The sequence below is a fragment of the Mus caroli genome, chromosome 5 (assembly GCF_900094665.2).
Source record: "Mus caroli chromosome 5, CAROLI_EIJ_v1.1, whole genome shotgun sequence".
NCBI classification, from domain to species: Eukaryota; Metazoa; Chordata; class Mammalia; order Rodentia; family Muridae; genus Mus; species Mus caroli.
Window position 1 is genome coordinate 127068831 of NC_034574.1, and position 12608 is coordinate 127081438.

At 47.7% G+C, this 12608-nt stretch overlaps 1 protein-coding gene across 9 annotated transcripts in view; it reads right to left on the reverse strand.

Moving 5' to 3' along the window:
• Gtf2i (general transcription factor IIi) overlaps positions 1-12608 on the reverse strand; it is a 78095-nt gene that overhangs the window by 54282 nt on the left and 11205 nt on the right. For all 9 annotated transcript variants that reach the window (XM_021163999.1, XM_021163998.1, XM_021163997.1 and 6 more), the window contains exons 2-3: positions 4622-4725; positions 3096-3234 (exon numbers count right to left, since the gene is read on the reverse strand). In XM_021163999.1, the coding sequence (XP_021019658.1) occupies positions 3096-3234; positions 4622-4720 (238 nt within the window). In that variant the 5' untranslated portion in view covers positions 4721-4725. The remainder of the gene's footprint in view (positions 1-3095; positions 3235-4621; positions 4726-12608) is intronic.

Below are 12608 nucleotides of genomic sequence, written 5' to 3' on the forward strand. Positions count from 1 at the left end.
AGGACTAAAAATGCTCTGGAGGCCAAGATGGCAGGAACAGAGTTCAAAGCCTGCACAATGAGACTGGCTAAAGAGGTAAGAAGGAAGAAGACAGAACTTCCTTACAGAAGAAGGAACAGTACGGAGTTAAATGAATTAACTAAACAAGGCTATCTGCGAGCACTGCTGACCCTCGGGCCCCTCGAGCTTGGATCTTACAGACAGGTTTTATGGTTTTGCTTTGTCTGAGTGTGATTTAGCATAGACGCAGTGGCTGCTGCTGCTGCCCTAGCCTTGGCACAGCACCGTTCGCATGCATCCCCTGACCCTGTCCACAGGGTTCACATACTTACTGATATAACACTGTAGCACATAACACATAGCTCTCTAATGCCTGGGCATGGAGCTCATGCCTTTAACCCTGGGGAGATTGGGCTACCCTAGTCTACAGAGTCGGTTCCAGGCCAGCCAGGGATACACAGAAAGACCTCACAAATCAAACAAAAAACCCTCTCTACCTTCTCTCTGGTGTTCTAACCCTAACCCTAACCTTATAAAAGTTAAAGATTCTGAAAGGAAAGCTCATCAATCCCGGTTCCCAGTCCAAGACGCAGCAGCTGATGAGACTCCCCTGGGAAAACCTATCCCAGGTATAAGGAGCACAGTCAGCCGTGGGTCCAGCCAGCTGGCACTGGACTCCATGGCAAATCTCCTATTTGGTACAACCCACTAGGTTCAGTTTGACTGAGGAGCAATGCCTTTAGTGTATCTGTTTCTTACACGCATTCAAAACATAAAGATGGCTACATCACTCAAAGTACCAAATAAAGATGGCCTTGGTGTTCTCGGAGCTTTCCCCGGAACATGCCGAGCGAGCACCCCAGTTTAACAGCAGGCACACAGGTATTCCTGACTTATCAGCTATGTAGCTGGGCTTCCACGGTTCTTTTATTTATTATATGTAAGTACACTGTAGCTGTCTTCAGACACTCCAGAAGAGGGCGCCAGATCTCGTTGCGGATGGTTGTGAGCCACCATGTGGTTGCTGGGATTTGAACTCTGGACCTTCGGAAGAGCAGTCGGGTGCTCTTACCCACTGAGCCATCTCACCAGCCCTCCACGGTTCTTTATTAAGGCAGTACCACAGAACATCTTCCAAACCCATCAGCTGTACCGACCCATAAAAGAGCATCCTAGCTGGGCTTGCTGACTGTTTATTTGTAAGTGTGATTTGTCTCACAAGATGGCTCCAGGTATGCAAGTTCTATCAGGTATGCAAAAGGTCAAAGTTCAATACACTGATAACTTCTGCTTAAATCAAGGAATTATTGGTCTACTCTCAGTAACTATTACAAGGACTGGCTTACAGGAGCAAAGCTTATCTGCTTCATTTTGTCCAAGCTTTATCTAACTATGGCACAGTGGTTACAAGAACCAGATGGGCATGAGTGACCTTCTAGGTGTCAGAGGCTATGCTAATTCTGTCAGAGAGATCAAAAGAGAGGACATTTCCCCTCTTGCCTTCCATAGTTAAGTAGGTCCCCAGGACTAGGGCATCTCTCAAAATGTCCAAAAACTGGGGAGTCACAGCTGAGGTTGGGGGCATGGCTCACGCCTTTGACTCAGAAGGCAAGGGCAGGTAGATCTCTGAGTTCGAGGCCAACCTGGTCTACAGAGTGAGTTCTAGGACAAACAAGGCTACAACAGGAAAAACCCTGTCTCAAAATAACAATGAGTGAATGAATGAGCAAATATGTATATACTGTCCTCTTGTTCAGAGAGGCCACAGAGACCCCACCTGGTGACTCTAACCAGGTCTAGCTTACAAAGAAGAGGGTCAATACAGAGGAAAATGTCCCATGATTTCATGCCAAGCCATGATCAAGTACGGCCTTTGAGACAGACATTTCTCAAGCCCATAGGAGCCCTGAGGACCAGATCCTTATGTGGTGGCCTTTGAAGTAAACCCATGAAGTGGCAGCTCTGGCCCACGGAGGAAAGCACAGGCTCGGAGGATGGCTGGAGCGTTCCTTTAACAGTGTAAGGGCTCCCACTCCCTGGGCATCAGGCTTTAATCCATGTGAGCTATTATTTAGGCAACTATTCCTCTCTAGTGATTTTCTTCTCGATAAGAAAAATGCTACTCAGATAACAGGACATCATGACCACAGCCCAATTCAACACCGCAGTGCCTACCTGCAGGCTAAAGACAGAGGCCTGCTTCTGTTTGCAAACGGAGAACTGTCTTCCTTCTCCTTCTGGAGAAGCTATCTATACCCTGTGGCGTTAGCCACGCCAACAGCTACCGGAGTGCATGAAATCAGACCCGGGACTCATCACTCAGACTGACTGCTCACCACATACGGGACTTTCCTGGGAACAATCACCCCAGCTAGGCTACTGTAGTAGCCTCTAGCATTCTCTTCTCCACTACATTTCTATAGCTGGTCCTGAAGATAGAGCCCTTGAAACCTCCATCTTTGTGGTACCTACCACAATGTTGCCATAGCACCCTGAACCAGCCCCAGGAGCCACATCATGAGAGTGCTCTTTCTCTTGGACCTGTACACACAGATTCTACCGTGAAGCAGCTAGAGGTCATCACCTGCCCCTAACAGCAGGGAGGGAGAAATGAAGAAGGGCTAAAGGACCACAGGTGAGCAGGCCCTGAGATGCTGGATGCTTGTTCCCAGAAAACCTCCAAGAGAAACAGCAGGAAGGTTTGGAGGCTGGTGTCTAACCAGGACCCGTAGGGGCAAGGGGAGAGACCAAATTGCCCTATAAAAACCCCAAGCCAGTGTTCCTTTAACAAGCCTGGAGCCTCGTGGTTCTCACAGCCTGAGTCCCTGCAACTTGGTCTTTTGTCTTACAAAGTTGTTCAGTTCCTTGTGTCCCCCACAGACAGCCCCCACCAGCACCCAGCTCACACCTCCTCCTCCATGACCAAGTCAGTGGCTTGTCTTGACCCACTTCCCCACCCCCACAAATACACACGTCACATCCTCGGTCTTTTTTCAGGTGTAATTCATTCTTAGGAAGCTTGAGATGCCGTATCTAAAAATAATTGTATTTAAATTTTGCAAACTACAAAATAAAAATAAAAACACCCCACTTACAATACTTCACAAAATCTTTTTGGAAATCTTTTCTGGTATTGACAAAAGCACGCCCTCTTTCGGTTCCAACAACAAACACGTCCGTCTCATACACAGCAATGCAGGCCACCTCAGCCTTGGACTTGGCCAGCTCTTTACACTGAAACAAAAACAGACAACATTACACTATGTATAGCTATTTAAAAGCACTGATTCTTTCTAGATAGATCTAAAAACCTAACACTTAAAAAGTGTCTTAATGCCTGGCATGGTGGCGCATGCCTTTAATCCCAGCACTTGGAAGGCAGAGGCAGGCAGATTTCTGAATTCGAGGCCAGCCTGGTCTACAAAGTGAGTTCCGGGACAGCCAGGGCTACACAGAGAAACCCTGTCTCCGCCTGCCTCTGCCTCTGCCTCCCGAGTGCTGGGATTAAAGGCATGTTTCTGTACCAGTGATGACAGATTTTTTTTTTCAGTCATTTACATCTTTAAATTAAGTGAAAGTAGATGCTGTACCTAGTTCTAAAGGGGCTGGGGGGCAAACAAAATCAAAACAACAAAAACAACGTACAGGAAGAATGAAAGCGCTGGGCGGTGGTGGCGCACTCCTTTAATCCCAGCACTCGGGAGGCAGAGGCAGGAGGATTTCTGAGTTCGAGGCCAGCCTGGTCTACAAAGTGACTTCCAGGACAGCCAGGGCTATACAGAGAAACCTTGTCTTGAAAAAACAAAACAAAACAAAGAATGAAAGCAAGAACACACACACACAAGGTAAGATTCCTCAAGATACAAACTCAGATTTGCAGACGTGCACTTTGTGAGGCCTTAGGAAGGGCAGCGTCCCAAGGGTCAGCTGCCTCTGCTGCCAGGAAGAGCTGGCAGGGGAGGGGTGCTGTACTGGGGACGACTGAAACTGTAGTCATAGTGAGGCACTGCTAGGTGGTCTAGGAGCCCGAGGAATTCGTGCCACCACCTAAGAGCAGATCTGAAGCCCACTCATAAGGCAATTCCACGCCTAAGTGTTTGGCTTCTTTGGAGTTTTTCTTGGTATATTACGACAGGGTCTCATTATATAGCCCAAAGTGTGCTAGAATACTAAAAAGACCCTCCTACCCCCGACTGACTTTACGAAAGCTTTCTGATGGAATTAAACCTCCTGAAGAACCTGAGGGCTGGGGGTGTGCAGGGTGCAGAGCACAATGCTGGACCACGCCTGGCCTGAGTCCCAGCACAGCAACCTTCTATAGAAGCTGGTTGGAAAGTATGACTCCAAAGCTGAAATCGTGGGACTGGGAGGATGCAGCTCAGCTACAAGAGTGCTCGCCTGCTGTAATCCTAACATTCTGGAGACTGAGACAAAAAGGATCAGACAGTGCAAGGTCAGATGGCCTCAAAATAATAATAGGCCCCAGGGAGACAGTGGGAGAGCGCTGGTCTACCACACGAGACACAGTGATGGCTCAATCCCAGCATCTAGGAAAGGAGTAATAATTAATCCGTTTAGTTAATGTTTCACAGAAACTACCGGCAGAGCCACAGAATCTCACCATGGACTCCAGGGCAGACATGAGGAAGGTCACCACCATCCTGCTCTCTGAAGACTCCTCATCTTCGGCAGGCAAGGCAGACATCGCTACTTGGGCCATGATTCCTGCATGAGGAAAACACAGGGAGGTGAATGTAGAAGACCCACCGTGGCCGGTGCTCTATGCGTCCCGGCCCACGTCATTTATAGTTTCATAGCTTTCTTTAAGATATGTGCTCAACTTCCCGTGGCGTGTCATTTCTGTAAAATTAGCTCAGCATCACACCCCAACTAAACCCAGATGGCACCCAGACCCAGTGACATCCTCTCCAGGGAGAGCAGTCACACTTCGTGATCCAATTCACAGGCAAGCCACAAACTTCTGCCTCTCCCCTGTGTGCACCCACAGAAAGAGCAGGTGGCGTTACTGTGGCCGAGCCAAGCTTCTTCTCTAAGGAAGAGGCTGCAGGGCCCTGGGTGGTACCTATGACTCCTAACACACACTCTCTTCAGGCATAGTTTTTGGTTCTATGGTATTAACAAGACGGCACATAGGAATTTCAAACAACAAAAACGTAAGATAGTAACAGCTAGAAAAGATGTGAAGAGAGTTAGAAAGCTTCAAACTGCTGCACTGCTGCTTTGGATAACAATTCCTTAAAAAAAAAAAAAAATTAAACTCAAAAGAGAATTATGTAGTCCAGCCACTGCACTTCTGGGACTGCGATATGATTTGTGCTCTCAGATTCATGGCATTCTAACAGTCCAACAGTGGTCGGCACTGCGTCTTTACAAGCAGGACATTGGGCTGGAGGCGTGGCTCTGTTGCGAGAGTGCTTTCCTGACCTGAATGAAGGCCTGGGTTCCAGCCTGCCTTGTGCACACCTGTGGTCGCACCACTAAGAGGCAGGGGCAGGAGGTTCAATGGCATCCTTGGACAATGTAAACGCAAGGCCTGTCTGGGCTAATGACACTGTCTCCAAAGGAAAAAAGGGGAAGGAGAGTCTCATCTGTGGTGGTCTGAATACAAATGGCCCCCACTGGCTCTTACATTTGAATGCTTGGTCCCCAGTGGATGGAACTGTTTAAGGAGGAGGTGGTGTGGCCTTGCTGGAGGAGATGTCTTTGGGGGTGGGCTTTGAGATTTCAAAAGCCCAAGTCATTCTCAATTAGCTAGCTCTCTCTGCCTCATGCCTGTGTAGCAAGTGCAAATTCCCAGCACCCCATACTCTGCCTGCCTGCCCACGCCCCTGTCCACATGCCTGCCCGCCTGCCTGCCCGCATGCTCCCTGCCATGATGGTCATGCACTCTAAACCTCTGGAACTGTTAGCCCCAAATTAAATGCTTTCCTTTATAAGCTGCCTCGGTGCTTTTCATAGCCATCGAGACGTAACTAAGACATCACGCATGCTGTCATATTTGGGAGTACTGCAAATGAAAGAACTACCGCGAAAGGGCAAAGCCCACGTGACTCTAGTCCCGGGGCACGCCTGGAGGGCTCAAATCCAGGGACTAAAGTAGAATGGCTGCGAAGTGGGAGCAGAAGGGAGAGGCTGACAGAAAGGAATAAAACTCAGGTGGCTTTAACACCACTGGCAGGCAGAGGCAGAGGCAGAGAGGCAGAGGCAGATTAGATCTCGGAGGTCGAGGCCGACCTGTTCTACAGAGTGAGTTCCAGGACAGCTAGGGCTACACAGAGAAATCCTGTCTCAAACCAACCAACCAACCAACCAACCAACCAACCAACCTCAAACAAAAACACCCTCAGGTGGAGAATAATGTGAATAGAAATGTCAGAGAACCCAACCCTTGGAGAACAGACGAAGCTAAATTTTTTTTTTTTTTTTTTTGGTTTTCAAGACAGGGTTTCTCTGTGTAGCCCTGACTGTCCTGGAACTCACTCTGTAGACCAGGCTGGCCTCGAACTCAGAAATCCGCCTGCCTCTGCCTCTGGAGTGCTGGGATTAAAGGCGTGTGCCACCACGCCTGGCTGGAAGCTGAAATTTTTATACTATTTTGCCAAAGTTAATTTAGCAGCAAAAACAAAGACATCACACAGACACTCCACTGGCATGCAACAGGGAGGCACACGGAGACAGTCTGAGGTAAAACCTAAACCAAATACGCTACAAAATTGCTTTTCTATAAAAAGTATGTAAATGATATGCCTGTTAACATTATTCCTCTCAACTTAAATAGATTCTATTTTAAACAATGTTTCTCATAGCATGAACTTAAGGAAGGGTGACTGAAATCCTGTGGTTCTAACCTCCCTGTGTGTGAGACCTAGGACTCCAGAGGAGCACTTGCAAAGCTGTGAGCTCCCACAATGGTTTTCAGAACACAGGAAAATCCTTCCCTCACTCCTAGAGGAAGACTGGCCCCTGCTAGGCGTCTGACCAAGCCTACCTCAACCTTGGGGAACCAAGGTAATCTAGACTCGGGTACCACCGGGTACCCACTTATACCCACTTAGGAGGAAAGCTTTGTACTGAAAACCACGGCACACACAGCGCCCACCACCACCACATTTACAAACACAAATTGTCTGTAAAACAAGGCCCCCCTCATGACTGGAGCCGGAGGAGGAGATAGTCACAAGCCAGCAAACTGAGAGCACACAGCAAAGCCTGTGCTGTCTCCTTTTCTCTTGGATAAACCTGTGTAACTGTGGGATATAGAAAGATTATTATTAATAATAATTTTTCCATAATCACATTCACCTACAATATCTCACCAGTATTTCTGAAAGCTCATTATTTCTTTTTCTTTAAACCTCCCAGCAAGGGGGATAAATAAATATATAAGTGATGTTCTCATTTTACACATGCAGGGCTCTGTCAAAGCCATGCGGCCCCAACTGGAATTGGAACAAAAAAGTGGGATTAATTTTTTTTGAATCTACTGCTGGCTTCAAGACTCACTTGTCATAAACCTGCCCTAAAGTCACCTTGATGTGCTTTAGGAAACCGGAAAGCCTTTAATCCCAGAACTCCGGGAGAAAAAGGCAGGCAGATCCCTGTGAGCAAGTCCCAGGCCAGCCAGGGCTACATGGTGAGACTCTGTCTCAAAAAGAAAAAGAAAGAAAAGAAAGGAGAGGGGCAAAATCAACACTCATTATATATAAGGACAAACAAGTATGAAATTCTCAAAGAATATATTTATTTTTTGTCTAATGGGAGACAAATAACACCCTGCCAACAGCCCCCAGGTCTCACCTACCACCTGCAGCCTGATTTCACTGGTGGAACTACTGTGGAGGGTCAGTCCTTGAAGGGAAGGAAGGTGCTGCTGACTGTGGAGGCAGGGGTCAGCCAGGCCTGGGGAGCGGGAAGACTCGTACCTCACTGGCCTGATCTCCTGAGCAGTCTTCCTCTGCAGCCATTTACAAAGCCCCGTCACCTGATGACTGTGTCCCTCCCCATCTTTTCCCAGAAGCTGCCGAGGCCAGGACTGTACCCAGGTGTATCTTTTGTACACAAGGGGACTGAGCCAAGCAGCAACTTCTGGGCTTTCATTAAACCCTTCAGTCGGAGTCCTCGGATTCAATTCCAGCACCAGTATAGTAGAGCAGAAAGATGAAGTGAGAGCTCACAAGAACAGCAAGCTCATCAGACCTCCAATTCCTGGGGGCGAGGGGTCAGCTCGGGGTCTGGCTCCCCAGGATGCATGCATCTGAGGAGGTAGGTGTAGGCAAAGGGGAGACAACCATCATCCACTGCAGAGAGTCTGCAGTAGAGAAACAAAGGGAGGTGTCCTCCAGTGCGGGAGCCAGCAGACACGTGTTAAATTACATCTAAGCTAAGATGAAAGCAAAGGGTCAGCTCTTCCACAGGGCAGTGGTTGTGCCAGTCTTTATTCCCAGCACTTGGGAGGCAGAGGCAGGTGGATCTGAGGTCCAGGCCAGCCTGGGCTACAGACAATTCTGGGACAGCCAGGTAACAGGACTAGTGAGACAAGTGGGGCAGCGAGGGCACTCAGCCAATAAGCCAGTGTCTTCACTGTCCATCTCCACAGGTTACATGAGAAGAGATCACAGATTCAGCTTCAAGTCCTGTGTCAGTGGACAGTGTCAAAATGCCACGAGCCCAACAGACTGGGCATGGAGCTCAGAGCTACCTCAGGGTAGTGATATTGTCTCTGGGACTAGTGGATTGTCATGTTCTCAAAGAACCTACCTACCTACCTACATGCAAAGCAGTCTAACAATGTCACAAAGTTCTTAACAGCCAGTACAAGTATTTTAACATATTTTATTGTGTGCATGTATGTTCCTGTGTTGTTTCTGTGTATCTATCTGCACCTGTTGGAAGGGTACCTGAAGAATTTAGAAGAGGTCACCAGAGCCCCTAAAGATGGGCGTGGTGGCACACGCCTTTAATCCCAGCACTTGGAAGGCAGAGGCGGGCAGATTTCTGAGTTCAAGGCCAGCCTGGTCTACAGAGTGAGTTCCAGGACAGCCAGGGCTACACAGAGAAACCCTGTCTCAATAACAAACAAACAAACAAAGACGGAGTTACTGGCAGGTGTGAGCCACCCAGTAAGGTTCTGTGCAAGAGCAGTTAAGCCCTCTTAACCACCAGCCCCTACTTCAACATTTAAAAATTCTCAGAACTGAAACAGAGAGTCCGGACGGACATATTCATAGCTGATAAATCATCACCCACACCAGGAATGTCTCGACGCATTAAGGCCATCAGACTTGCCAGTGTTTAGGAGAGCTGCTTTCTTTCTGAAGCATCTTTACTTTAGATCCTCCCCCATCATAAGCATCGATGACGTCCAACATCTGCTGGTGGCAATGCTATTTGCATCTGCTGTCAATCTTTCCCAACCCCGTTCTTCCCTTTAATTCTGGAAACTGTTATGGTAATGTTATCACCTCCATTAGTTAGTTCTGGTTTTTGTCTTTATGTTCAGTTCTACTATTTGTTTATTTAGTGGAAGGCTAGGGATGTGCCACAGTGGATATGTGGAAGTCCGAGGATAATTTGCAGAAATGTTTTCGCCTTCCACTGTGTGGCTCCGAGCGACCTAATTCGAGTTGCCAGGCTTGGTGGTTAAGGGGCTTTACCCGCTGAACCATCTTATTGACAATCTATTTGCTTCGTTCATTATTTATTTATTTACAAGTGTTTTACCTGCATGTAACCATGTATGTACACCATATGTGCCCGGTGCCTGTAGTAGCCAGAAGACAGTATGAAATCCCCTGGAACTATAGTTACAGACAGTTGTGAGCTGTCATGTGGGTGCCGGAAATTGAACCCAGGTCCTCTGCAATAGCAGTCAGTGCTCGTAAACGCTGAGCCATCATCTCTCCAGCCCTTCTTTGCTTATTCGTGCATTTCAGATATTCCCTCTGCCTGCCATTAACCCTTCAGAATTTCCTTCCAGTGACAAACTGGTTTTGTTCGCTAAAAGTTCTTTTTGTGGGGATTTTCACTGGAACAGAGACTTTAGTCTAATGGTTACGTCTGTTCTGCACACTGAAGACATTTCATCTCTTCTGGAGTCATCAGATGGTGCCTTCCACTGAGGAGTCCCCAGAGGTAGCTCTGAAGATCAGCCCACACTCACCTCTGTGTATCCTAAGGTGCTTCGTCTTTGCTTTCTACAGCCTTACTCTGTATCTAGTCCCTCCGTGTCGGCCCCTCCCAGGGCCTCTCTGCTATGGGCTAGTGTATCTGGGGAAACTCAGTGGTCAGATCTACAGACTCTGCAGCCTCCTTCTCCCGGGAAGACTCAGCTTCAGCCAGGAGCCACATGTGCAGGAGGCAGAGGCAGGGAGATCTGTGAGGCTGAGGCCAGCCTGGGCTAGAGTGAGATCCTGCGTCAGGTTCTGGTTCACTGTACAGTAAATGTCACTTTATCCCCTGGAGTCACCTGACATCTTGTCACTTGTCATTTTTACCTCTGTGCTGAACTACATTTCTTCTAACTTTCCCCCCATCCACTGATCCCTTGTCACATTTATGGTCTCTTACCCCTAAAAATTTGTAATTTGTTCAAGCCTGAAGTAATACTTGCAGGTCTCTAGAAATAAAAAGATCTCCAGAGCCAGCAGGTGGTTCGTGCGCATTGTCTATATTTATGCATTTGTTTATCGTTTATCTATATGTGCCGATTACCTTGTTTTGTAAAGTTATTTATAACTTGAAGCATGAAAAAACCAGCTTCCTCCTGGAATCACTGCAGCCGGACGAAGTCTTTGCATGACCCACCATCAAGGCTCCTCCATCACCCTTTAATCTCACCTGAGGGCTCTCCTACCTGACCAGTGGCGGTGGTCTGCATGGGTATGCACCCACAGAGTCATGTGTTTGACTGCTTGGCCCATGGGGAGTGACATTATTAGGAGGTGTGGCCTTGCTGGAGGAAGAATGTCATTGTGTAGGCTTTGAGGTCACCTACTGCTCGAGTTGCACCTAGTCTCCTCTTGGCTCTGTGGATCATGATGGAGAACCTTCAGCTCCTCCTCCAGCCCCATGTCTGCCTGTGGACTGCCATGCTCCTGCCTTGCTGATGATGGACTGACCTCTGAAACTGTAGGCCAGCCCCGATTCAACATTTTCTTTTATAAGAGTTGATGCCAAACTAAGGTGGTAATGAATTTATTATGTTCTGATTCTGAACCCCTTACCCCAAACACTCAAAACAAGAGTACGGTAGGCAGTTCCCACACCTAGTACTGGGCTCTACCTTCCCTTGGGTGTAGGTTTGTGCTGGAGAATGGCACTGCAAGGACACTCACCAAGCTCCGCCTCTCCCCTAGGCGCCTCTCTACAGGAAAAATGTCTTAATTTTTGGTTTTAGGTATTTTGTTTGTTTTTTTGTTTGTTTTAGATTTATTTTATGAGTGTGTACCACAGCACACCTGGTGCCTACAGAGGTCAGAAGAGGACATCAGATCCCGTGGAACTACAGTTACAGATGATTTGTGAGCCCCCATGAGGGCAATGTGGATGGAACCTGGGTTCTCTCCTAGAGCACAGTGCTTTTTTTTTTTTTTTTTTTTTTTTTTTGGTTTTCGAGACAGGGTTTCTCTGTGTAGTCCTAGCTGTCCTAGAACTCACTCTGTATACCAGGTTGGCCTTGAACTCAGAAATCTGCCTGCCTCTGCCTCCCAAATGCTGGGATTAAAGGTGTGTGCCACTACAACCAGCTAGCGTTTTGCCTGCTTGTGTGTCTATGTATTATGTACCCACAGAAAGGGCATCAGGTACCCTGGAACTGGAATTACAGACATTTTGTTAGCCAAAATGTGGGTCTTCTAGAACAAGTTCTCTTAACCACTGAGCCAACTCTCTAACCTTTCTTTTCTTCTATCTATCTATCTACCCATCTATCATCCAGATAACCATATGAATTATTAGGCCTTTTAAGGTTATAAATTTCCAACAAGTATATAAACAGTTTTACCACTTAATTTCTCTAGGTTGCATGGACTCCATGTACAGCTAGGTTCAAGAACAGAAAACATGCACACCTTTGATTTCAGCTCTCAGGAGGCAAAAGCAGAGGCAGGCAGATCTCTTTGAGTTTGAGGCCAGCTTAGTCTTGGATATAACTTTGGAACAGTGAGTTCCAGGGTTACACAGAGAAACCACGTCTTGAAAAACCATTAAAACACACACACACACACACACACACACACACACACACACACACGCGCGCGCGCACACACACACACAGTCTGTACTCCCCATTCCCACACAAAGCATATCCAACAGGCTCAGGCATCAAACTTGGCAGTGCTTCTACTGTGATCCTACGGCAAAGAGCCTCTATTTCTCAGGAGCCTAGCCAGTTTCAGAGGCTAAGCCACAATAGATCCATCACTCAGGACAAGCTGTGATCAGCACCAGCCCACTGCACACTGGACCGTTCTCCTAAGGCAAAGTGCTCTCATGACAAAGGGATGGAGCCGGGCGTGGTGGCGCACGCCTTTAATCCCAGCACTCGGGAGGCAGAGGCAGGCGGATTTCTGAGTTCGAGGCCAGCCTGG